This window comes from Podarcis tiliguerta, assembly GCF_965153285.1.
Source record: "Podarcis tiliguerta genome assembly, chromosome: 6".
Classification (NCBI taxonomy): Eukaryota; Metazoa; Chordata; class Lepidosauria; order Squamata; family Lacertidae; genus Podarcis; species Podarcis tiliguerta.
This window is the reverse complement of record NC_139539.1, coordinates 71,374,187-71,399,075: the sequence shown is the minus strand read 5'-3', so window position 1 is coordinate 71,399,075 and position 24,889 is coordinate 71,374,187. Positions and strand designations below refer to the sequence as shown.

General features: G+C 40.8%; 1 protein-coding gene and 1 long non-coding RNA gene across 2 annotated transcripts; one reads left to right on the top strand and one right to left on the bottom strand.

Annotated features, from left to right (window-relative positions):
• Positions 1-639: 639 nt before the first annotated feature.
• Positions 640-21,801, top strand: DIPK1A (divergent protein kinase domain 1A). Its single transcript, XM_083444976.1, has 5 exons — positions 640-1,399; positions 13,560-13,694; positions 14,509-14,616; positions 17,086-17,262; positions 18,467-21,801. Exons 1-5 carry the CDS (start codon positions 1,346-1,348, stop codon positions 19,277-19,279), a joined length of 1,287 nt encoding a protein of 428 aa, XP_083301102.1. The 5' UTR covers positions 640-1,345; the 3' UTR covers positions 19,280-21,801.
• Positions 21,082-22,726, bottom strand: LOC310679643. The gene is made up of 2 exons (XR_014512434.1): positions 22,419-22,726; positions 21,082-22,379 (listed from the first exon to the last, which is right to left on the bottom strand). It is a non-coding gene; the product is annotated as an uncharacterized lncRNA (long non-coding RNA).
• Positions 22,727-24,889: the final 2,163 nt, after the last annotated feature.

Here is a 24,889-nt window from a genome sequence, read left to right as displayed (position 1 = left end):
CTGGGCCGAGGCCGTTTAAGGTTCTAAAGATGAGCACCAGCACTTTGAATTGTGCTCGGAAACATCCTGGGAGCCAATGTAGGACTTTCAGGACTGGTGTTATATGGTCTGGGCGGCCACTCCCAGTCACCAGTCTAGCTGCTGCATTCTGGATTAGTTGGTGTTTCCGGTTCACCTTCAAAGGTAGACCCACGTAGAGCGCATTGTCCAAGCCAGGAAACACCGCTTCACCACCGGCAACATTGTTGTTGTTTAGTCATTTAGTCGTGTCCGACTCTTCGTGACCCCATGGACCAGAGCACGCCAGGCACTCCTGTCTTCCACTGCCTCCACTGCCTCCCGCAGTTTGATCAGACTCATGCTGGTAGCTTCGAGAACACTATCCAACCATCTCGTCCCCTATCCTCCCCTTCTCCTTGTGCCCTCCATCTTTCCCAACATCAGGGTCTTTCCCAGGGAGTCTTCTCTTCTCATGATGTGGCCAAAGTACTGGAGTCTCAGCTTCACGATCTGTCCTTCCAGTGAGCACTCAGGGCTGATTTCCTTAAGAATGGATGCGTTTGATCTTCTTGCAGTCCATGGGACTCTCAAGAGTCTCCTCCAGCACCATAATTCAAAAGCATCGATTCTAGCTAGGCGGGGAATGGGCAAGGGTTCCTAAACTTAGGACACAATAGGGGTGCCAACTGGAACAAAATATTTGGGGGGGCAGGTAAGTCCCATCGCTTAAATGCACACTATTATTTGAATGGCAATGCTCATCAACTGCAGGGTGGGGAAATCAAATATTTTATTGGGGGTCTGGGTGCTGAAAGGACCTGAGCCCCCAGGACTTGGCTCCTATCACCCTCCCACCCAGGGCCAGTTCCGCACTCGAGGGCGATGCGGCTGCCCGGCAGGGGAGATTCGGGGCTGCGCGCCACGTCGCCGCCCTCCGCAACCGGAAGCCTCCCCGCCCCCGCTCCGACGCTGAGGGGGAGAGAAAAGAGGAGGCGCCACCGGGCGGGTGTCGGCGGCAGAAGCGGCGCCTCCTAGTGTCCCTCAGGTCCCTTGAAGGCTGAGGAGAAAAAGCCGCCCTCTTCCCTCGCGCCGCCCGCCTTCTGACAGTTGCCAAGCGGGGCGGGGTCGGGAGAGCCGTTGCCGCCTCCCCTCTCCCCCGCCCCCTCCCTCCCTCCCCCCGGACTCGGGCACGTTTCGTTGCCTCGTCGGTGGTGACAGAAGAAGGCCGGCGGCCCCCTCGGCCCCCTCAGCGCCGGGCGGACGCAGGGGAGAGCGGGCGCCTCTCTCGCCGCCCTCCTCCGGGGACTCCGCCGCGGCCCGCTGCGGGGATGTGCCATCCTTTACCATGGCGAGGAGGCTCTTCGCGGGGGCCTGGCTCAGGAAGCCCTATTACAGCCAGGTGAGTCCGGGGTGGGCCGGAGACCGGGGTCAGGAGAAGGGGCTGCGGCGGGCGGAGGAGGAGGAAGGCGGCGTCGGCCGCAGCGCCGGAGGGGAGGGAGCGAGGCCGGCAGGTGCGCGAGGCGGGGGCGGCGCACCTGGGCGGGAGGAGAGGGAGGCGCGCGGGGCGCCGTTCCCACGGGAAGCAAGGGAACACGCGATTACGAACGCGGGTTAGGTCTGTCGCCGCTCAACGAGCCCACCACCCTTTTCCTTCCCACCCAGCTCCGTGGGAGTTTGCCCCTTAACAAGCCTACCTACGCGGGTGCCAACTTGAATAAAATAATTGATTTTTGGATGGGGGTGGGGCGGGTAAGCCCTGTCCCGCATAATCGATCCCATGGCACGAGCTGTTGCCACACTGTTGGCATGGCAATGCCCAAAAACTTGGGGAGCGAGGGGGGGCTGGCGCCCTCATAGATATATAGATATATTGGGGGGGGGAGCGAAGACACCCCCCCAGCAGTTGGCTCCTATGCCAGCCTACCAGGCGTTGTATTGGAGAGATGGAGGTAGTAACATAGGAGCCAACTCCTAGGGGCCTCAGGACCCTTTGTGCGCCCCCCCCCCAATAAAATATTTGAGCGGGCCACTGACCCAAAAGTTGATGGGCATTGCCATTCAAATGGGGTATGTGTGCCAAGTCTTGTGATTGTGTGAAGCAGGGATTTACTTCTCTCCCCCCCCCCAATATTTTATTAATGTTTGCGCCCCTGGTTGGCCATTTGCGGCTCTTGCTTGCCCAAGCTTTCTCCACTCTTCTCCTCCCTCCCACTCACTCCTTCCCAGTCCCTGCTGTTTTTGGAGCGTTTTTTGCTTAATCTGGTGGTTCCAGGGCTCCTCAGTGGTTCTGGGGTCCTCCCTATGTAACTTGAATTTTTTGAGTTTGCACAATGAATTTTGTACCGTTTTTCCAGATTTCAGATGTACCCGGCTGGTTTCTCACCTCCGCAGTTCAACAGTTTGAATCTATATTATATATATATAAATTCAACAACAATTTATATGCCACTTGATTTTAGGAAAGCCTCTATGCAGTTTACAGAAAGATATTGCACTGAAAGGCTGCAGCTTCATGTCAGCTGCAAGATAAGACACAATGTTAAAAGGCAGAAAATGTGCTTTAGAAAGTGTTAATCTTGTTAGAGAGGCTAATACAGAAACAGCCAGATGTACTAGTTTTACGCATGTTCATCTGCCTTTGGTTATGTACTAGTTCTTTGAGAGCACAAGTGAGAAGAATACTGTTGCAGTCATGTCCTGCCTATGGACTTCCTGTATAAATTTTGTTGGTTGTTGTGAGAACGGGATACTGGCCTGATCCAGCAGGACTCTTTGACAGTCTTATGTATGTATGTGTGTTATCTATAAATCTGTATCAGAATAACTGTGGAGGAAATACTGTGCTTTTTATCACACATCCATGTCCTTCACTTATCTAACCCAGCCCCTAACCTCCCTGGGGGAGAGCATTTCACAGGCAGGGAACCACCACAGAGAAGGCCTGTTCTTGGGTTGGCAACCTCCAGCCTCTCATGGAGGAGGAACATGAAGAAGGGCCTCAGATGATAGTCACAAGGTCTGGGGTGGTTCATATGGGGAGAGGCAATCCCTGAGGTATTGTGGTCCTGAGTCATTTAAGGCTTTATAGGTCAAAACCAGCACTTTGAATTGGGCCTTGAAACTAATTGGCAGCTAGTGTATTCAGGCCAGGATTGGTGTTATACGCTCAAACCATTTTGGCCAAGTGAGCAACCTGGCCGGTGAAGTTTCTGAACCATCTTCAGAGGCAGCCCTTGTATAACATGCTGCAGTAATCTAACCTAGATGTTACCAGAGCACAGACAACAGAAGTTAGGCTATCCCTGTCCAGATGGGGGCACAGCTAGGCTACCAGCTGAAACTGATGGAAGACACTCTGTGTCACTGAGGGCACCTGAGCCTCAAGTCATAGCAATGGACCCTGAATTACCCCCAAGCTACATACTCACTGATTCAGAGGGAGTGTAACCTCATCAAGAACAAGCAAACTCCCATTCATCCAGTCTAGGGAACCACCCACAAACGGTGCCTCAGACTTATCAGGATTGAACTTCATTTTGTTGGCTCTCTTCCAGTCCATTACCAAGGCAACACAACAGTCCACTGCCACACCAGCAGATGTAAAGGAGAAGTGTGTCATCAGCATATTGCGGACAACTTACTCCAAAACTTCAGATGACCCCACTCAGCAATTTCATGTAGTTGTTATAAGGGATAAAATTGAACCTTGAGGGACCTCACATTGAAGGCTCCATGGGGCTGAAGAGCACTCCCCAAGCATCACCCTCTAGAAATGACCATCCAGTTAGGACCTGAATCATTAGAAAGTGGTGCCACCCACCCCTAACTTGGACATCCACTCCAGAAGGATACCATAGTCGATGCTGTTGAAAGCTGCTGAGAGGTCAAGGAGAATTAACAAGGATACATAGGTCAGCATACAGGAAGATCGAAGCAGTTTCTGTGCTAAAACCAGGCCTAAACTCCTATTGAAATGCATCTAGAAAATCAGTTTCCTCCAAGAGGACCAGCCCAAGAAAAAGAGATTGGCAACTGGCCAGTAATTACTTAGATTTTCCAAATCCAGGGAGGGTTTCTCAAGGAGTGGTTTTACTACTGCCTCCTTCAAGCAGGCAGGGACCACCCCCTCTCACAAGGAGGCATTAATCACCTCCCTGGCCCAGCCAGCTGTCCCATCCCTACCAATTTTTAACAGCCAAGAGGGGAAGGATCAGGAGTGCAAGTGACCGCCTTAGCTGAGCCAAGCACCTTGTCCACATCCTCAAGCCTTGCTAACGGAATCTCATCCAATATAACAATACTAGACAGTGCTCCGGTTTCATCTCCTATAACACTGGAGTCAAGAGCCTGGTGGATGCAAGCGGTTTTATCCTCAAAATGCTTTGCAAACAGGTAACAGTGAGTTGTCACCAGTTCAGTCACCTCCTTTAGACCAGACTGTAATTGAGGATGCAATGGAGGCAGCAAAGTATCCTACAAAGAATAATAACTTCCTCCAAGGAAATTAAAGTTCTTAACCATATTCTCTTGAATGAAGAATACTAGTCATTCCCGGAAGTTGTGTGTTTGATTTAATTCACCCAATGTGCTGTGTATTATTATTTTAAAAAAATGTTTCCTACACGTTATGCACAATTCTCTGCTTAGGCACTGCAGACAGTTACCCCAGTGTTTTAAGTGAAATGTTTGTTTTATCGGTATTTTAGTAACATGGTCAGTGTGGTGTCTGCTTCCACTTTGATTTTTTAAAAATTTGTATTTATATTGATTAAAACCTATATGGCACAAATGAAATATTGTTCCTTTGCCAACCTGTTGGTCCCTGGGTGTTTTGGACTATGATTCCTATCAACCCCAGGCAGCATGGTGCTGGCTACATTGTTAGGAGATATATGGTATTCTAAAATATCTGGAGGGCACCAGGTTCATGATGGTGTCTTGAAGGAAGCAGCTGAAGGCTGCTATAGCTGGTATAAACTGAGAAGAGATTGGTTCGTTCCTCTGGCTGGTGAAGTGAGGATAAGAACTTCAGGTATCTTGTTGGTTCATGTGCAATTTTTAAAATATATTTTTAAAATATATTTTAATTCTCTGTGTTGTAAAGCAGAGAATTATGTACGTACATTTTTTGGAGGGGTGTCTTTTAAAAGAAGCACAAGAAGTTGGAAAAATTGCTTCCTGGAAAGACTGGTGCTTTTCATTGTCCAAGCTGGAAACTTGAACAACTTCATTGATGAGGAACGTATCCCAAGCAGTCAGAAGTTACTCATTTGAAGGCACTTCAGTGATACTTTATTGATCCCAGTGTTTTACTGGTGATCTGTATCTGCTTTTTGCTATTTTGCATTTTTATACATGGTTGAAAACTTATATTAGTACAATAGAGCTACTTTGGATAAAATCGGGGCTCTTTCTTTGTTGTGCAGACTTTTAGGGAGGCAAAAGCAAGGAAGAGCAGCATAGACTTTGTCCTCAGTTTGCCTTGTGTTTTCAAATGACTATCTAGTAGCAACATGGAACACAGAAGGGGTTAATGATTTGGCGGACAATTAGGAAGCCTGTTAACTGTATTCTGTTTTATTTTTATTTAAAGGGTATACTCAGCCCTTCAGTAAGAAACAAAAAACAAGGTAGCTTACAAAGAAATCAAGATTATGATAACAAAGGCAACATCGTTAAACATTTCTGTTTTATTTTTATTTAAAGGGTATACTCTGCCCTTCAGTAAGAAACAAAAAACAAGGTAGCTTACAAAGAAATCAAGATTATGATAACAAAGGCAACATTGTTAAACATTTCAGCCAGTATTTAAACTAATTTTGGTTAGGGTACATTGGGGAGAGAGCTGTGCAAACATTCTGCTAAACAGGGTGATGTGGCAATTTGCAAGGTCAGACAAATGTAACTCTCTGTCTAAGGTCAAGATACTTCAATATTTTATCTTTGTGTATGTGTGTAAGTCTGTCCTAAAAATAAACAGCATTAACAGGGATCTATATTTTGCTCTGGGCAAGAACTATATCTTGTTTCTGTATCAGATGCTTCTCACTCAGTGTGTGTTCATGTATATTTGCATATGGTGTAGGCAGCATAGAATATAATTTTATGACTGAGCACATGCATTTTCCCATTTGTAAAGCAGAGGAAATTGCCTTGTTTCTTATTTTGGTGAAACATAACACCTGCAAAGTATAGGTATATTACAATTGTGCCTTTGTCCTACATTTCTGCTTCATAGCTTGCTCTTCTTTGAACATAAATTGTAATCCTTTCCCCACTATGGAACTCCAACACAATTGCATCTCCATCATGCCCCTTTCTTCTAGCTTGTCCTCAAATCTTTGTTTCAAGCCCTATTGTTTTCCTCCTCCACAAGTAATTCTAGAAGCTATCTGATTCAGTGAAGCACATTGCAGCAGCATCGTTCAGTTCCAGTACTTGAATATGCTTCCATATTCAAACACTTGTTAGAGATTTATAATTGACAAATGCATTTGGTGCCATATTTGTAAGCTGCTTTCTATAATACATACATTTCTGATGTATCCAGTTAGCAACTTAATCTTATTCTAACTTAGTATATATTCTAACATAGTTCTGTAACTTTAGTGAACCCCCACAAAAGGAACAGAGTATAAAATAAAGTAAGGAGTCTTTTTTTTTTTTTTTTTTGAAAGGGAAAGCAACTTTTAAACTATACAGAGCTGCTCTTAGGAATGTCGTTTTGGAAAGACATCATGATACCGTTGCCTTGTGTTTGCTTTGTGTGGATGTTAAAAACATGGTTAATAGAAATAACGACTTCGACATTTTTTATGACAACAAAATTTTATGGAGAACACTAATGTTTTCTGATTTGTTTACCTGCATTTGAAGTTCTGACATCTTCACTTCTAGAACTTTGTTTGTAGTAGATGAAGTTTGCTGCCATACCCTTGTATTGCCTTGACAAAGAGAGGAAGGAAGGGAGTTGTTGTGTGTGTGTTTTTTTAAAAGGACTGACATATTTTAAGTGTTATAGGGATCTCCACTCTCATGGGTTAGTAATCCTTGTAGGAGGGCTGATGGCTCCCTCTTAAAAATGGTTAAGAGCTTAGGAGGGAGCCTCTAGAATGGGTACTTGCTGTACTGGCTTCTCTCTTGGCATTTAATTTCTGTCTTCTGCCTTCAGTGTAATTAGGGGATGTGCTGGCACTGAGTTTAACTGTGGCTGCATGTGGTTAAGATTCCCATTTAATCTGGATTTAAAATCTCATGGGCTTCTGTAAAAACACTGAAGCTAGAAATCCACAGGAAGCCGCATATTTCAATTACTTGATTTGGTTATTTGGCCAAACTACAATATTAATTGCCGGAAATTTGATAGAACTGTTAGTTTAGAATTACTGTTCATGCTCGGTGCAAAACAAACATGATAAGCAGGTGATAAAACACTTTTTTATTTTACCAGACCATGTTTTACTTAAAACTAGCCTTGTAATTACAGCTTGTCTGGGGAAGTAGAATTTCCCTAACCCCGTGAGTGGCAACTGAATAAGCATGTCCGTCTCCTGCCACCATCTGCTTCCTTGTGCTGCTCCTGGCAACCACAACAGAATTTTTGTATGTGTTCCTTAGCCGTGCCATGGGACTTGACTTGTTGGCTATCCCTTATTTCAGAGAGAAAGCCAAGACTTGCTGTATTCAGAAATCTCTGCTGTGTTTTCCCTGGTTGTGGTAGTGAGGGGGGAAGGGGTAATTATGAAGCTCCCTGGCTGCACCTTTTTCTAGTTCCTGGCAGCAGGACAAGTCTTGTATGCAACAGGGAAGGCAGAAGATGAAGGATCTGGGGAACTAAAGCAAGGAGATATGGAACAGCAGAAGGCTGCTTTAAACTTCTTTTGTAGCCCATTAATATTAAAATACAATAGCTCAAAGCACTGCATCTTATTCATCATCATCTCTGACTAGGTCTGTTTCTAGTATCAATGTGCTCTGGAACCTTTCCAGACTCAACTTTTGCCAGAAATTGTGCTGTTTGAGATGCATCTCACATGGTGAATAACTAATTACCATGCAGTTCACACTGTTTAACAGAATATTGACTCTGTAAATGCCTTGCTAGGTGTCGTCATTTGCGTTTTTTCTTTCTGTGGTTTTTGGTTCATTTCCAAGAGGATTAGTGGGGATGAGAAAGGCAATAAGGGAAAGAAAATCATTTGCTAGCTCTGAAACAATTTTATTCTGATGTCACAGTTCCCCCCCCCCCAAAAAAAAAATGCTTGTTATTTTACTTTGACTTAGCATGACTAGTTAAAGCTTTGTGGGGAACTGATACAGAGTTGGCTTGTATATCTGTAAATAACCTCTTATCACTTAACAAAGCCATTTTCTTTAGTATTCGTAGATGTGTAAGTTTTTATATTGAACATCTAATTATTTTAAGGTCACATCAGTGGAAGTGCATTTTGCCAGCTCGTTTCCATGACACCTCCTGGATATTTTAATTTGTTTTGTTTTTCATAATTCTTATTAGCAAACAGAAAAGTTTCACAGTACTCTTAGTTACATTTAATTACAATGTGCATTAGATCTTTGTGTCAAGAAAGATTATATGAAAGTGAAGGAAAGGAAAAGCATTTCAACATCCTAGAGAAAATAAGAATTTGACTTAAACAATTATAAAGCTATTACTTATTATAGTCTTTTAAAAGTTTTTATAATTAACATACTACAGTGGTGCCTCGGGTTAAGTACTTAATTCGTTCCGGAGGTCCGTACTTAACCTGAAACTGTTCTTAACCTGAAGCACCACTTTAGCTAATGGGGCCTCCTGCTGCTGCCGTGCCACCAGAGCACAATTTCTGTTCTCATCCTGAAGCAAAGTTCTTAACCTGAAGCACTATATCTGGGTTAACAGAGTCTGTAACCTGAAGCGTATGTAACCCGAGGTACCACTGTATAGTCTTTGAATCATTTGAAAAGAAAAGAAAACTGTTATATTCACATTAATGTAGAAATGTAAGAAAATAAGTCATCAACCATATCAAAAAACATTTTTGTGGGGCAGTTTGTCTGGTTATTTAGAGTCCAGAATGCAATGGCCAGAAAGTGACTTCGGGTGGCTAGCTGTACTAGTTTCCAGTTACTTGGAGCATCTGAAGATGCTTTTTCTGTACTCTTAAAATAATGACATTGTTTGAACTCTGGTCACCTGCAGAAATATAGGAAGCTACCTTATACCATGTCGGATGGTTGGTCCATGTAGCTCAGCATTGCCTACACACTGACTGGCAACAGCTCTCCAAGATTTGAGGCAGGGTTCCCTCCCAGCCTTAGCTGGAGATGCTAGGGAATAAACGTGGAACCTTCTACATGTGAAGGAGATGCTCTACCTCTGAGTTATTGTAATCTACCATATGCCCTCCCCACACAAGCGTCATCAGGAAGAGCCTTGGCTATGGGTGTCCCATCTATCACAAGGTCAGAGCCTCTTTAGCAGCAGCTTCCTGCTTAAAGAAACCCCTGCCCAGTCAGTCTGCCTTTCTATATTGAGGACATTGGTAAAAATAGACCTTTATAAGAATTTGGGTTTATTCTAAATTATGATGGGTTTCACTGGCTGTTGATGCTATCTGCTGCTAATTAGTTGAATTTATTACAATGGATTTTATTGGCTGGTAACTTTGACATTGTAGCTTTTAAACTGTTAGTCTTTCAAAGCACACTAGGAAGTAGAATATAAATAAATGAAGTCTTGTGATACTGGCAAACATGAAATTCTCTGTATTAGTAATACTATTGGCTATAACTTTAATTGTGCCATAAATGTGATTTTCAGTAGGCTTTTTACACACAGTAAATGCTATGCTGAGAGTTTTCTTTAGCAGTATCTGTTTTTCTAATGTTAAGAAATAAACATTCTGTCTAATTCTTGTTGATATGCACTTAATAGGCTTGAGTTTAGTCTGCAGTTTTATTGCTCATTCTTGCATGCCATAGATAGCAGTTGAGTCTTTAATCTGACTTCCTTCATAACTTTCTTTTGTGGGGAAAGGGAATACAGTCTGGTGTTTGGAGATTACTGTTCTGGTTATTATGGGTTAATTTCCTTTCACCATAAAGCCTCTTCTGATGCTGGACCAATTCATTTTCTGGAGGAAGTACCTTCCCTGTGATATCTTTGTAGGTGAAGGCAATGAAAAGTAGATAAGAAATATTTTAAATAAATAATAAACAAGAAGGATGCAAACAATATATTTAGCTTGTTGAATTCCATGTTTTGCCAGTGAGCCCTGCTTTGCACATAAAAATGGCTTGATCCATCATACTTTTTTTCCAGCAGTGGCCAGTTGACTATCTCCTAGACCCCATAAAAATAACCAGGGCACACTGGTGATAGCTTTTCTATGATTGCTCATAAGTGTTCGGCCTCATTGTCTGTGGAGGTTTGGCATCTACTAAGACTTATATCCAATATATCAATTTCAGTAACTCATATTTAGTACAAAACCAAATCTAAGCCAAAATTAGACTATACAATAAGAGAAAACAGGTCCATCAACTTCCTGAAAATTCTTCCTTTTTAAAATGTCTGTACATATGAATTGATAATCTCCAAGTGTCCCTATTTTCCAAGGACACCCCTGATTTAGAGAAGCCATCCCAGTCTCTGATTTGATCCCAGAATGTCCCACTTTTCCTTAGCATGTCTCTATTGGAGAAATGTTGGAGGGTACGGAGTTATCTGACCCCTGAGCCATCTGAAGGCAATCCTGTATAGGGAAGGTTTTTTTAATGTTATTGTTTTATTATATTATTATATATGCTGGAAGCCGCCCAGAGTGGCTGGGGCAACCCGGTAAGATGTGTGGGGTATAAATAGTAAAATTATCATTATGGAATGGGATGCCCCTATTTTCACTGAAGAAATGTTGGAGGGTATGTGAATGCCATCCATGTCATGGGTTGTGAGTAGACTTCTGCTCTCTTGTTTTGTAACTTCTGTTTTCTCATTTCCCTTCTTTCACAATGCTGCATATTGTTAAATTTCAGCCAGTTGTATAAATGTAAATCTAAGACTATGCTAGATCCTTACAACAGTACATCTGGGTTAACAAAAAAGGGCATTATTAATCAGGATCTGCTGTCTAGTCAAGGAATGCAGCGTCACCTGTATTGTTGTCTCCAAGGAACAGCATCGGCATTACAAACAATTGCATGAAAATCCTTTTTTTTTAAAGGCACCTTTGGAAGGAACAGAAGGAAACAGAGAATCAGCAGGCAATCGTGCTCAACTCTTTCGCCTGCCTGTTGCACATCCACTCCTAATTCACCCTTACAACCACTCTTCCTCCCCGGCCCCCATCAGACTCCATACATGCTGTGGGTGAGGCAGTTTTGTGGGATGATTTGAAGTTGTAGTGGGGTGGTTTGAGCAGTGGCGTAGCGTGGGGGGTGCAGGGGGGGCCGGCCGCACCGGGCGCAACATCTGGGGGTTAGGGTTAGGGTGCGCAAATCCACGGGTTAGGGGGCAAATCCACGGGTTAGGGGGCGCAAATTACTTGCCTTGCCCCGGGTGCTGACAACCCACGCTACGCCACTGGGTTTGAGCAGAGAATTGTGGGGCAGCCCTCTCCATTTTGCTTCTTTTTGAAGTTGACATGGGGAGAGAGGGTAGTTCATTATATAATTTCACATGAAATGCCTGTTTCAGCCTTAGACTTAGATGTCTGGGAATAAAAAGCAACTCTTTCTCACAATATTTTGATGGAGTGTGGAATGGAGTAGTTTCTTTCCTCTCTTCAAAATCTACTTAAAAACCTAAGTGGTAAACCTTTAAAAGGAGCCAAAAAAGAGTGATGGCATAAGTAAGCAACGTATGGATGAATCTTACAGAGAGGGAGATACCACATTCATTCTGTGGACCAAAGTCCGCCAATGTCTTTAAAAAGGGGGAGTAGTGTAGCAAGTCTCACTTTCTTGCTGGGGGGGGGGGCAGGGAGAGAAATGCATGAAAAGCCTGTGGAAGTGAGGAGTAAACACTCCAACTAGTTTGCCAGGCAAAGTCAAATTTGACTCCTGTTAACTTCAAACAAACTTTTCTATATGAATAATGGTGTTTTTTGTTTGCCTCTTCATATAAAGGAAACTGAAGTCTGTTTGTTCACAGGTTGGGTACAATACAGGCAGGCAAAGAATGAGTTTTCTTTTACTGACCCATCTCTGACCTGAAACTTGATTTGAAGGGATCATGTTTTAAGGATAAAAGTCAATTAGGTTTTCTTCCACATGCCTCTGATCTACACCTTCCTGAATTGGGGCTTTTGATAGTTTTGTTACTTGAGCAATAATATTGCATACCTTTTGTTTGAAAAAGTAGGCATAGCATATGCACTATATCGTAAGTGGTGAGTGAATACCTCTGAGACATATCTGGTAGCTGGCTTCCCAAGCCAATAAAGTGGGAGAGTAAAGAAGTATTGGTACTGAAGCACTTTGCAGAGGAGGCTAACCTGCCACCCTTTGCATTCTTTTCAAATGTGGTATTTAATCAAAAGTGGCTTGTTACATGAATTCCAGAGCTAAACTTATGTATAGACATAGATATTGGATCATCTAAAACATTGGTAGTGCCAGCTGGCTAGTTCCTATGTCAGGCTACTTCGAATACTGTTGTGATAGTATTATTATTATTATTACTACTACTACAGTTAAAGCCCACTTTTCCACCAAGGAGCTAAAGTGGTACACATGGTTCTTCCCTTCTCCAGTGTTATCCACACAGCAACCCTGTGGCCCAAGGTCACTCAGTGAGCATCATGGCTCAGTGGGGATTTGAATCTTCATTCCCCCAAGTCCTAATCCTGGTCATGATAGTACGTAAAACTTCCATTGAAAACGTGTGTGTGTGTGTGTGTGTGTAAAATCCTTAAATTCTTAAGTTCAGAAACTGCCATTTCTTGCTATTGCTGGTGCTGACAAGTGAGATATAAATGATAAGGTACTTTCCCTACTCAGGTGAAAATAAAAGAACTACCTCTACAATTCTGTGTTATTGGTATATATCAATCTGAATAGATATTGGATTATTCTGGACCAGTTTTAACAAGTGGTGATTAATTATTACTTTCTAATTCTCCTTCCAGTTACTCCTACCTACTTCACATGGTGGCTATATGACAGGCATAGGCAAACTCGGCCCTCCAGATGTTTTGAGACTACAATTCCCATCATCTCTGACCACTGGTTCTGTTAGCTAGGGATGATGGGAGTTGTAGTCTCAAAACATCTGGAGGGCCGAGTTTGCCTATGCCTGTTATATGAGGACAAAACTTGAACTCCCAATGGTTCACCGAGAGGTTTCTGGAGAGAACTGAAAATAAATGTAATTAAGTTTGCTTTTAATGCTGGGAAATAAAATTCTCTACTTTATTTGGATTGAAGCTAATGCCAATTTGCATTTTATTTACTACCAAAGCTATTACTTAGCACAGTGAAATTAGGTTATGCAAGATGTCATAAAATATTACTGAAACCTTTCCCTCCCATCCCCTCTTGTTTGTCTCTCTACCCTAAAGGTTCGCTTCTCTTACATGCGGATGAAGTATCTCTTCTTCTCCTGGCTAGGGGTATTTATTGGCAGCTGGATTATTTATGTTCAGTATTCATCTTACACAGAACTTTGTAGAGGGCATGATTGCAAGAAAATAATAGTAAGTACATTTTTAAAATATTTTAAGTATATATATATATATATATATATATATATATATATATATATAATAAACCAATGTTATCTTTTGCTATTGCGTATAGTAAATAGCCTGGTGTGCTCTGGTCCATGGGGTCACGAAGAGTCGGCCTCGACTAAACGACTAAACAACAACAACATAGTATATAGCACAATTTTCAGCACTTTGTTATTATGCACTACTGTGTATCAAAATGAGGTATAGGCTCAAACAATAACTTTTATTCTGTGCACTCAATATTTCTTCAGATAATTAACCCAGTTTAATATAAGAACATAGGAAGAGCCCTGCTGAATTAGGCCAAAGATTCATCTACTTCAGTGACCTCTTGTCACAGTGGCCACCAGATGCCCATGGGAAGCTTTTCAACGTGACAACAGTTTCCGTACTTCTGGGACCCTACAACTGGAATTCAGAATCATGTTGCCTCTAACAAGGGAGGCAGAACATAACCATCATAGCCAACAATAGCCTTGTTTCCCATGAATTTGCCTAATCTTCCTATCACTGCATCTTCTAGAAGAGCATTCAGTAATGATGTGAAAATGTTCTTTCTTTTGTTTTGTTGGAAGGGAAGAAAATGGTTAAGGCAGTGGGAGCAGATGGTGGGCAAAGAGAGACTAGACAATGAAAATAGAAATAAAATGTCTGGAATCTTGAGACCAAAGGAACCTTCAAAGTGAATCAGGGTGGTTGCGTCCCCGGGATACCCGATCATTGGAGATAGAAAATGTATTGATACTCATATAGTGGTCTTCTCTGCCATTTTTTCCAGTGTGATAAGTACAAGACTGGAGTTATTGATGGATCAGCATGTAGTAGCCTATGTACAAGACAAACTCTGTATTTTGGAAAATGTTTGTCAACCAAGCCCAACAATCAGGTATGTCTGCTCTATATTTTTGTCAAGTTCATAAAAACATTAAGCAGTGATAAATCTGGTAATTGGACAACTTTGGTATATTACTGTCAAAAGGACTTCTGAATCAAATACAGAAGAAATGCACTCAAAAAATATTCATGTTATATATACTGCCTCATGATTTAAAAACGCTGGATACTGGCAGCATCATTTCTTCTAATACTGAACCTGGGTGGTAAATTTGGCAGGAAAATAATGTCACCTGAAAAATAACAGTTTCTGCATATTTAGACTACGTCAGTGTATTGAAGTTAATTCATTTGTAAATTTCAAAGAAAATTAAACTTTTTAAAACAACAACAACCACCCTGTGTGTGTTCAGTGACTTGCAGGATTTATGGGATGTTGAAGGTGTCATTTGAAGAGTAGGGAGACTGGCCATTTTGAGCACCTTATGGTATTCTGGCTAGAGGACTAGGATTTTGGGAAGTCCTCTTGTTAGCTTACACTAGTTCTATATTACACTAGAATGCTTCAGGAAAGACATATTTGCTTAGTATGCTGAACTCCCCCAAGCCCCTCACTGTATAACAAGAGGGTACTCAGGTTTGGCAATAGTAGCCTTAACCCTTTAACATTTTATAGCACTAGAGAGAGTGGTGACTGGGAAGTTATGTCTCCTGAGAAACAGGAAAAGGGCACACACTCACCTTCCAGAAACCCCTTAGTGTGACATGTTTAAGGGTGGCTGGACCACAGAACAAGAGCACCTGTTAGGATTTGGGTGCCACAGCATTTTGTTTGCCTTTGGTTACCGTCTAAAAGGAGTCTGGCTAGAATGGTTTGTAATGTCATGCAGTTCTATTGCCAAAAAAAAGAAATCTGAATCGCCAGCCAGTGGAGAACATTATGACCCCAACCCAGCTACTTGTGATTATCATTGAAACAGTGGGTGGTATTCAGCTAAGATTTACTTGGATTAGACCCATTAAAATTAATGAACATGACTAAGTTAGGTCCATTAATTTCTGTAAGTCTACAGTTGAATACCACCCAATGAAATGAGTTCTGTTGCTTAGTCACAGTTAAACTTTAGCTAGGTCTAGATCTTTTTATGGAATAATCTATTTTTAATATACTTTAGTAATATGTTGTAAGGCTAATGCTTCAAACTAAGGTTTGGCATTTGGATTTGCTTTACATTCAATAAATGTCTGAGCTTGTCATCACTCATAGTTAATGGAAAGAAAATGAATATGGCAGAATTTTAAAACAGTGATTTAAATTCAATGCTGGATTAAAAGAATGCATATTTAAACTTCTGTAGATGGATTTATTTGATACAGACTACAAAACACCCCTCTTTTCATTATTTTCTATGTAGGAATTTCAGCCCTTCAAAAAGTATCTCCCCATAAAAGTGGTAGAATATAGTGCTCACTTTAAAAAGTGAGCATATCACTAAATATGCTTGTTTAGTATATCACTAAATAACCATCTGGGCGATATAGATAGTGTTTGCATTCCAGTGCAGTACATTTTGAATATCTATCACAATCAGTGCAAAATGAAGTACATAGTTGAGAAAGAGAGATCCTTATACATGACATGAGTTTACTGCTAGACTACTAAAAGCTTTGGATAGCTTTTAAATACTATGTATCTTGTACTTTAGGGACGCGGGTGGCGCTGTGGGTAAAAGCCTCAGAGCCTAGGACTTGCCGATCGAAAGGTTGGCGGTTCGAATCACCGCGGCGGGGTGCGCTCCTGTCGCTCGGTCCCAGCGCCTGCCAACCTAGCAGTTCGAAAGCACCCCCGGGTGCAAGTAGATAAATAGGGACCGCTCACTAGCGGGAAGGTAAACGGCGTTCCGTGTGCTGTGCTGGCTCGCCAGATGCAGCTTGTCACGCTAGCCACGTGACCCGGAAGTGTCTGCGGACAGCGCTTGCTCCCGGCCTCTAGAGTGAGATGAGCGCACAACCCTAGAGTCTGTCAAGACTGGCCCGTACGGGCAGGGGTACCTTTACCTTTACCTTATCTTGTACTTTAACAGTCCCATCCCTGATACACAGGCAGTTACCCTGAATCTGCCTTCTGTTAGCCCCAAAGTATTATACTTAGCAGGACTGTTACTAAGTTAAAGAAATCTTAGACAATTGTTTATCTAGTGTTATGTGACTATTCATAGGCATATTTCTATTGTTTTAAAATCACTAGTCCTGAAGAAGAAAATGAGCGTACCGTACTTTTTATGATTCATGTACCCATCTCAGTAGGCACTACCTTGTCAATGGCATTCTCTTCTGTGCCTGAAAAGAACAGGAACGTTTCTAAGAAATCACTTGCTGCCTGCGCTACTTTTGTTAGTACTTGTATATAAACATTAAATCTGTCCAATTAATAGAGGCACCATGCTAATGTAAGTTGTTTCATCAGTTAAGCTGGAAATTTAGTCAATTCCAGAATCTCTATCTCTCCTGTGTTGTGTAGATGTATTTAGGAGCCTGGGGCAATCTACAAGGTGTAATAAAATGCCAAATGGAAGAAGTTGCTCACATTGATCTCAGAACTGAACTAGAACCGAGAAAGAAAACTATTCTGTTTGATAAACCAACTAGAGGAACTACAGTTCAGAAATTCAAGGAGATGGTCTATGGACTCTTTAAAGTGAGTATTTACTCTCATCACCTACCTCCAGTGGTGGCTAGTGAGCTCAAAGTACTGGTGATGTCCCTAATCCCCTACCCACCACCCAATTTTTACATAGGCCAGGGATTGGTGTTGGCCTGTGGAAGTGGGCTGAGGGGTTTGCTTTGCCAGGACGTTCCCTGCATAGAATCCATTGGCAAAGTGCACCAAGCAAGGCTGAACCCTCTGCTTGCCAGCTGATAAGTCGAAGGTTTGGTTTGATTTGATTTATTATATTTCTATGCCTCTTTTCATCCAAATGAATCTCAAGGCTTACAAACAATAAATAGCAATAACATGGAACATCACACAAATACAGCATAATCATATTGAGTAAATAACAAATCATCAGTAACACAATTACAGTATATGGAACATTGTTAACAAAGCAACAAGTAACAAAATAAGCTGAACACACAACAAATCTATACAGCATATATAATCAATAGAACAACATTAGCAACATTAACAAAATAGCAACCAGAAGACAAACTAAGCACTGTTAAGTTCATGCACACATTCTCCACGCCCCCATGACGCATAAGTTTCAATCCAGCTGGCTGCTGAGGTCTGCTTTGCCATCATGTTTCCCATGAAGCAGTGCTCGGCACAAGTGACACCCCCCTGCCTACCAGCTGATGTCACTAACTGATGGACAGGTAAGTGGGGTTTGGGAGAAATAGCCTCACTGGCCAAGATTGGCTCATGGGCCTGAGGTTCACCACCCCTAATATAGGTATTGCTTCAGGACTAGACCGCATGATGGATATTTGAAAACCTAGAGGCCACCACATATTATAAAGTAAGTGGTAAAACTTCCATTTGGTGGGTCGTTGTAAAGAGGTTTTGGAGTTCTCTTTTAAATGGATAACTGGACAAAATTCTGTCTGAAAATAAGAGCTGAAATTTTCAGATTCTTTTGTGACTGTAAAAATACCACCTCAGTTATTACAGAACAATACAATAATGCTAAAATGGCTGCACTACTTAGCACAGAGCACTGTGAAGCTCGGTAATAAACTTTGTTCCTAAATGCCTTTGAACCAGAATAGCTTCCCTAACATTACTAGAAACAGGAACTGAGAATGAGAAATATGCACCGGCATTTACAGCATTATGTAGGTTGTTACTTTTTTAAAAAAATAATACATAATTTTATCATCTATCTTTTGTTTCTTTTTAGGCAAAACTAGGAGAGCAGGGGAATCTTCCTGAGCTGGTTAATCTCATCTTGTCTGTTGCTGATGGGAACAAAGATGGTCGAGTTTCCTTGCCAGAAGCAAAGTCAGCTTGGGCGCTTCTCCAGCTGAATGAATTTCTGCTCATGGTAATTCTCCAGGATAAAGAACATACTCCCAAACTGTTAGGTTTTTGTGGAGATCTATATGTGATGGAAAAAGTTGAATATACCTCTCTTTTTGGAATAAGCCTTCCGTGGATCGTAGAACTTTTCATTCCCTCTGGATTCAGAAGAAGCATAGATCAGTGGTTTACTCCATCGTGGCCTAGAAAGGCAAAAATAGCCATAGGGCTTCTAGAATTTGTGGAAGACATTTTCCATGGACCTTATGGGAATTTCCTTATGTGCGACACGAGTGCCAAAAACCTGGGTTACAATGATAAATATGACTTAAAAATGGTGGACATGAGAAAAATAGTGCCAGAAATGAACCTGAAAGAACTAATTAAAGATCGTCACTGTGAGTCTGACCTGGATTGTGTGTATGGATCGGACTGCAGAACTGTATGTGACCAAAGTAAAATGAAATGTACCACAGAAATAATTCAGCCAAATTTGGCAAAGGTGTGCCACTTGCTCAAAGATTACCTGCTTCGTGGGGCTCCTCTGGAAATACACGAAGAGTTAGAGAAACAGCTGTACTCATGCATTGCCCTGAAAGTTTCAGCAAACCAGATGGAGATGGAGCATTCCTTGATACTCAACAACCTGAAAACTCTACTGTGGAAGAAAATATCTCATACAAATGATTCTTAGTTTCTTTGTCTCGGAAGAACATTGTTGCTGCTGTAGGAGCTGACTACTTTTTTTCAAACACAGCTTCAACGTTGAAAAAAAAATCTTTATTTAGCCTCCTCTCTCATCAATGCTCCTTCCAACACAGCCACCACAGTGATTTTTTTTCCAGTTGGAAAATGTATGTTCTCTAAATATCTGCCTGGCAGAGACTACTGAAGCCATATGGCTATAACACTCCCATTAGGGAAAGAATACAGGTTACACATTCTCCTCTTGCCCTTATTCACCTTTAAGATAATTTTAAAAGAGCAGAATCCATATACTTTTCTCTTTTTTTTAAGCAAAACTTGCCTGTTGAGGAAAAAATTCACATGGTACAATTCTAGATGGCCTGTCCTACTTCTGAATACAAATCACGTTCAAGTACTTAGGCACTTCAGATACTCCCTGCATGTGCAAATGTGGCTTGTCAAAGAAAGGGTTGTAAAGTAACCTTCAGCCTGAGATGCTAGCTGTTTGCATCCTGAGAGGTTTTTGAAGCAGAGTACTGAAGAATCCCACAAGCCCAAAGAAGGCTGCAGCCCTTAAACAGTGTTGTAAGTTACTCTTTTTCTTGCTGCTGCCTACCCCTTCTTCTCTTGTCACTCCCCCAAATTACAAAATGGGTTGTAGTGCGCTTAATTTTTCCTTTGAGGACTTTTTGAAAAGTGAAAGTAACTTTACAAACATTGGCCACAAGACCCACCACTACTAGAAATTAACATGGTAGAATCCAAGCTACTGTTTATAAATGAAAATAATATTTTTGAGATTGTTTACTAATTTTAGCATGGCAGAATTTGCACATTAGTGATTTTTAAGAAAGAAACTCAGTGTGACAATTGAACATGTTTTAACTGGAGGTTTTTGAAACCAGAACTTTTTGTTACATTTATACATTTGTATACACATTTACCTCATGCGTACATTGAATGTTACTAAGTTGTTGAAACTTCCTAGTTAAAAGTAGGTGTTTCCCCATGCTAGCAGTTGATTTTAAGCACCCACACATCTTGTAGTAGCAATATTTAATGACACTAAACTGATAAATTGCAATCATATGGGTCTTAATGTAAGCAGATGTGTAACAAAAGGTATTACACAGTCTGAAGGCAAAGAGTTGTGGGACACTAAAACTGAATTTTATACATGAGTTGGCAAACTCATAACTTTAGTGCAATTAATAACCCAGCTGTGGTTTGTCTGATGGTAAAATGTTAAAAACCAATCTGGCCAAAGGTAAGCATCCAGCAGCCAAATTCTGTCACCTGTTTATTCTTAAGTAATTCCATTACAGCTCAGCAACTCCCAAGTGTGTCAAAATATAAGCCAAGTCCTGTCAATTTCTATGGTTAAGCATCAATATTGAAGAAACAAATATGTTTAATATTGATCTCACCCAGCTGTGTTCCTGAACCAAGTAAGCCAAAATTCTTGAATGCAAACCCATTCATCCAAACGTTGTATAAGTTAATTGCTCTGGCTTTGTGGGTCAAACTTACCATGTTACTTTGAAGTAGACTCTGGAACACATTATGCAGCTTTTTCTAGAACATGTGGCAAACTGGAAGGAAATTGCATTTAATGGTCCCGAGTTGTAATGTTGCTCACATCACAAAATAGCAAAGGGAAGCAAGACAATGGTAGGGTGTGCGTTTAGACCACACACCACAGTTCTGTTTTCAGAACTTTGTGGTACTTTTCAATTTCTATTTTATATGTTCTTCTAGGGCTAGGGGCACAGTCCCCAGTTCTGAACAAATATGGCAAATTTGAACACATAGCTATTATTTTACTTTAATTTCTTGTTGTTGACATGTTGCATCAAACAATCATCCACTTCTACCTATTCAAATGAAATTTGTCATTGTTTTGACAGAGCTCTTCAGCGTATTCAACTTGACACTAATTCACTCTCCACCCTTCACTTGATTCATTGGTATTTCTGTTATAAGAGGGAGAAAATGATGAAGTCTCTTACGTTAATGTATCTCTTCATCTGGGTTTCTTGTATTTAACATGCTCTTTTGTCAACACAACTTTTCCCCCCCACATAATGAACATGCACTTAACAAAGCAAACCCATCTTTGTTCCCTGTACAATGTGTAAAGTGTTAATAATTTGCTCTAGAATCTTGCGCATTTTTGCCTTGTGTAAATATTTTTACTAACAATGTTCTTGCACAATGTCCACTTTGTTTTTAAATTAACAGATGTTATTTAAGAGGCAGCATTTAATATTTGCAACCACTAAACAAATCTTTTATCTTACTAGGCATATCCATGCTGGATAAACCTGAATGTCAATATTGTTAAAGTCATTGCTCAGTGGGAAAAAATATTGAGCCAAATATTTCTAGATATTTGAAATTTTCAAATAATGGAACTTGTCAGCAATGCAGTTTGTACTGTATTTCATTTTGATTGCTGTTAAATCACCATCTCCAGGAGACTTCATTTTGAATATGAATTGTTTACAATAAACTGGAATTATTTCCCCATTTTGGCAGTGGTGTGGAACAATAACTTCTAATAGAGTAGGAGGGGAAAGACCTCAATTTTCTGGTGAAAGTAAAGTATTCATGTTCTTCATAAGATAATGGAAATGACAAAAGGTTAACTAGTTCTTGGGCATTAAAGCTAAGGACTCATGGATCCATGAGTCCCTCCAAATACAGGAAACCAAATGGGGAAGATAGAATGGACAAAAGTGGTCCATTTGTACCATCAGGTTTCCATTTTATACCTGCTTAATAACATCTGCTTATTCCTTTTTACAAGGCCTGATACACTATATAATTGCATTACCCGATCTGGTAGTGAAATAATTAACAGATCAAAGTCTAAACTGCTTCACAGTAGACCTTGCCAGTTCATCAATGGGAAACCTGAACTGCCTGAAATCCATTGAGTCAATATGCTACTTTGCCTCACTTCTTCAAAGGATCAACTTAAATTCTTGTCATGACTAGTTTGTACTGCCCCCTAGTGGCCCAATCATTACTGTATCTGGACAGGGGTACCTTTGCCTTGGTAGCATCAGTATTGGATTATTGCAGTGCACTTTACATGGGGCTGCCTTTGAAGTCTGAATGCTTCATAGTGCAGATGGGGCTGCCTATTGAGTTTTGAGGTGAACGGATTATAGACCACCAATTGCAACCATACTGGCTGCCTATATGCTTCCAAGATCCATTCAAAGTGCTGGTTTTAACAGATGATGTATGACTCAGGATCTCGCTCTCTTCTGGAATGTCTCTCCAGCATGAACCTACCTGGACCCTTAGATCCTCAGGCCCTCCACAGGTCTCACCTCTGAGGGACGCTGGGTGTCGCAATAAAGAGAGGGATTTTAGTTGTGGCTCTCATCGATGAAATGATCTCCCCAGCAAGGTCTGCTTGGCCCCTTTGATGACATTTCAGTGCCAGCTGAAGGAGGCGATAAAGATGAAACTGGGGAAAGCTCCGGGGCCAGATGGCTTATCGGCCAAGTACTACAAAGTCCTAGAAGAACTCTTAACACCGGTGCTTTGTGAAGTAATGAATGAGATTTTAAGAGGAGGAAGAATACCAGCGTCTTGGAAAGAAGCATACATCACGCTAGTACCTAAACCTGACTCGGATAAACTTAATATTAAGAACTACAGACCAATTTCATTATTAAATAATGATTATAAAATCTTTGCAGATGTAAGGGCAAGTCGACTTTAAAAGTGCTTAGTCAATCTCATTCATAATGATCAAGCCTGTTTCTTACCTAATAGGCAAATAAAAGAGAACATAAGACATATAATAAACCTTATTGAATACCTAGAATGTAAAAATGAAATTCCCGCGGTATTAATGTTCATTGACGCCGAAAAGGCTTTTGACAATGTATCCTGGCATTTTCTAATAAAATGTTTGGAAATGGCAGGGATAGAGGGCACATTCCTGGAAGGAATAAAAGCAATTTATTCACAACAAAGTGCTAAATTAATTATTAGTAACAACTTAACAGAATCCTTTGAAATTTCAAAGGGTACAAGACAGGGGTGCCCTCTGTCACCTCTTTTGTTTATTATGGTGTTAGAAATAATTACAAATAAGATAAGGAAAACTTCAGAGATACACGGAATAAGAATTGGAGTGAAAGAATATAAATTGAAAGCATATGCCGATGATCTTATGTTGTCGCTGGAAGATCCAAAAAAAAGTGTTAGATTTGCTAGAAGATTTTGGAAAGTTATCCGGCTTTAAACTAAATAGAAGAAAAACTAAAATGATGACTAAAATATGATAGAAGAGGTAAAAAACCATCTTGAATTACAGACTGGGATCAAAGCAACTAAAAAAGTAAAATACCTCGGAATTTGGCTAACGATGAAGAATATAAATTTAATGGAAGACAACTACACAAACACATGGAAAGAAATAAGGAAGGACCTGGATACCTGGAACAGAATAAAACTCTCTTGGTCGGGAAGAATGGCGGCAATTAAGATGAGCTTATTACCGAAATTGCTGTTCTTATTTCAAAATATACCGATAATCAGGGGAACCTCAGTATTTAAAGATTGGCAGAAAGTACTCTCTAAATTTATTTGGCAAGGAAAAAGGCCAAGAATTAGATTCAAATTACTCACAGATCAAAGAGATAGGGGAGGATTTGCGGTTCCAAATTTGAAGCTGTATTATGAAGCCTCGTGCCTTTGCTGGGTTAAAGATTGGATTGTCATCAAAAACACAGATCTGTTAGATTTAGAAGGCTTCAATATAAGATTTGGTTGGCACGCTTATTTGTGGCGTAATAAGGAAAAGGTCCACAAAGGATTTTCTAATCATATTATTAGAGGGCCGCTGTTGGAAGTATGGGAGAGAAACAAAAAATTATTGGAAAGAAATACCCCTTGGTGGTTATCACCAATCGACATCTTAACAATAAAAAAATGTATATTGAAGGAGAAAGATGGACTTATGAAGATTTGCTAGTAAAAACAGAAAATGGATGGAAGATTAGGCCATATGAAGAGATAAACAAACTGACAGGTTGGATCCAATTTCATCAAATCAATGCTATGTGGACTGAAGATAAAAAGAATGGGATGAACGAAAAAAATCCAGATTCCAGGTAGAAATATTAGAAAACAAATCAAAACTCCTATCAAAAATGTACAGCCAGTTGCTTGAATGGGACACCAAAGATGAAGAAATAAAAGATGTAATGGTGAAATGGGCGATAGACTTTGGATACAACATAGAGTTTGATAAGTGGAAGAAACTTTGGAATAAAGGTATGCAATTCTCGGCATATACAACACTTAGAGAGAACATGGATAAAATGATGTACAGGTGGTACATCACGCCTATAAAATTAGAAAAAATGTACAAAACCGTAGACAAATCATGCTGGAAAATGTAAAATTAAGGAAGGCAATTTTTACCACATGTGGTGGTCTTGTGAGGCAATTAGAAAGTTTTGGGAATCTATTTACAATGAACTAAAAAGAATATTTAAATATACCTTCACAAAAAAACCCGAGGCCTTCCTTCTGGGGATAATTGGAGAAGAAATTAAAAAGGAAGACCAAACACTTTTCCAATATGCAA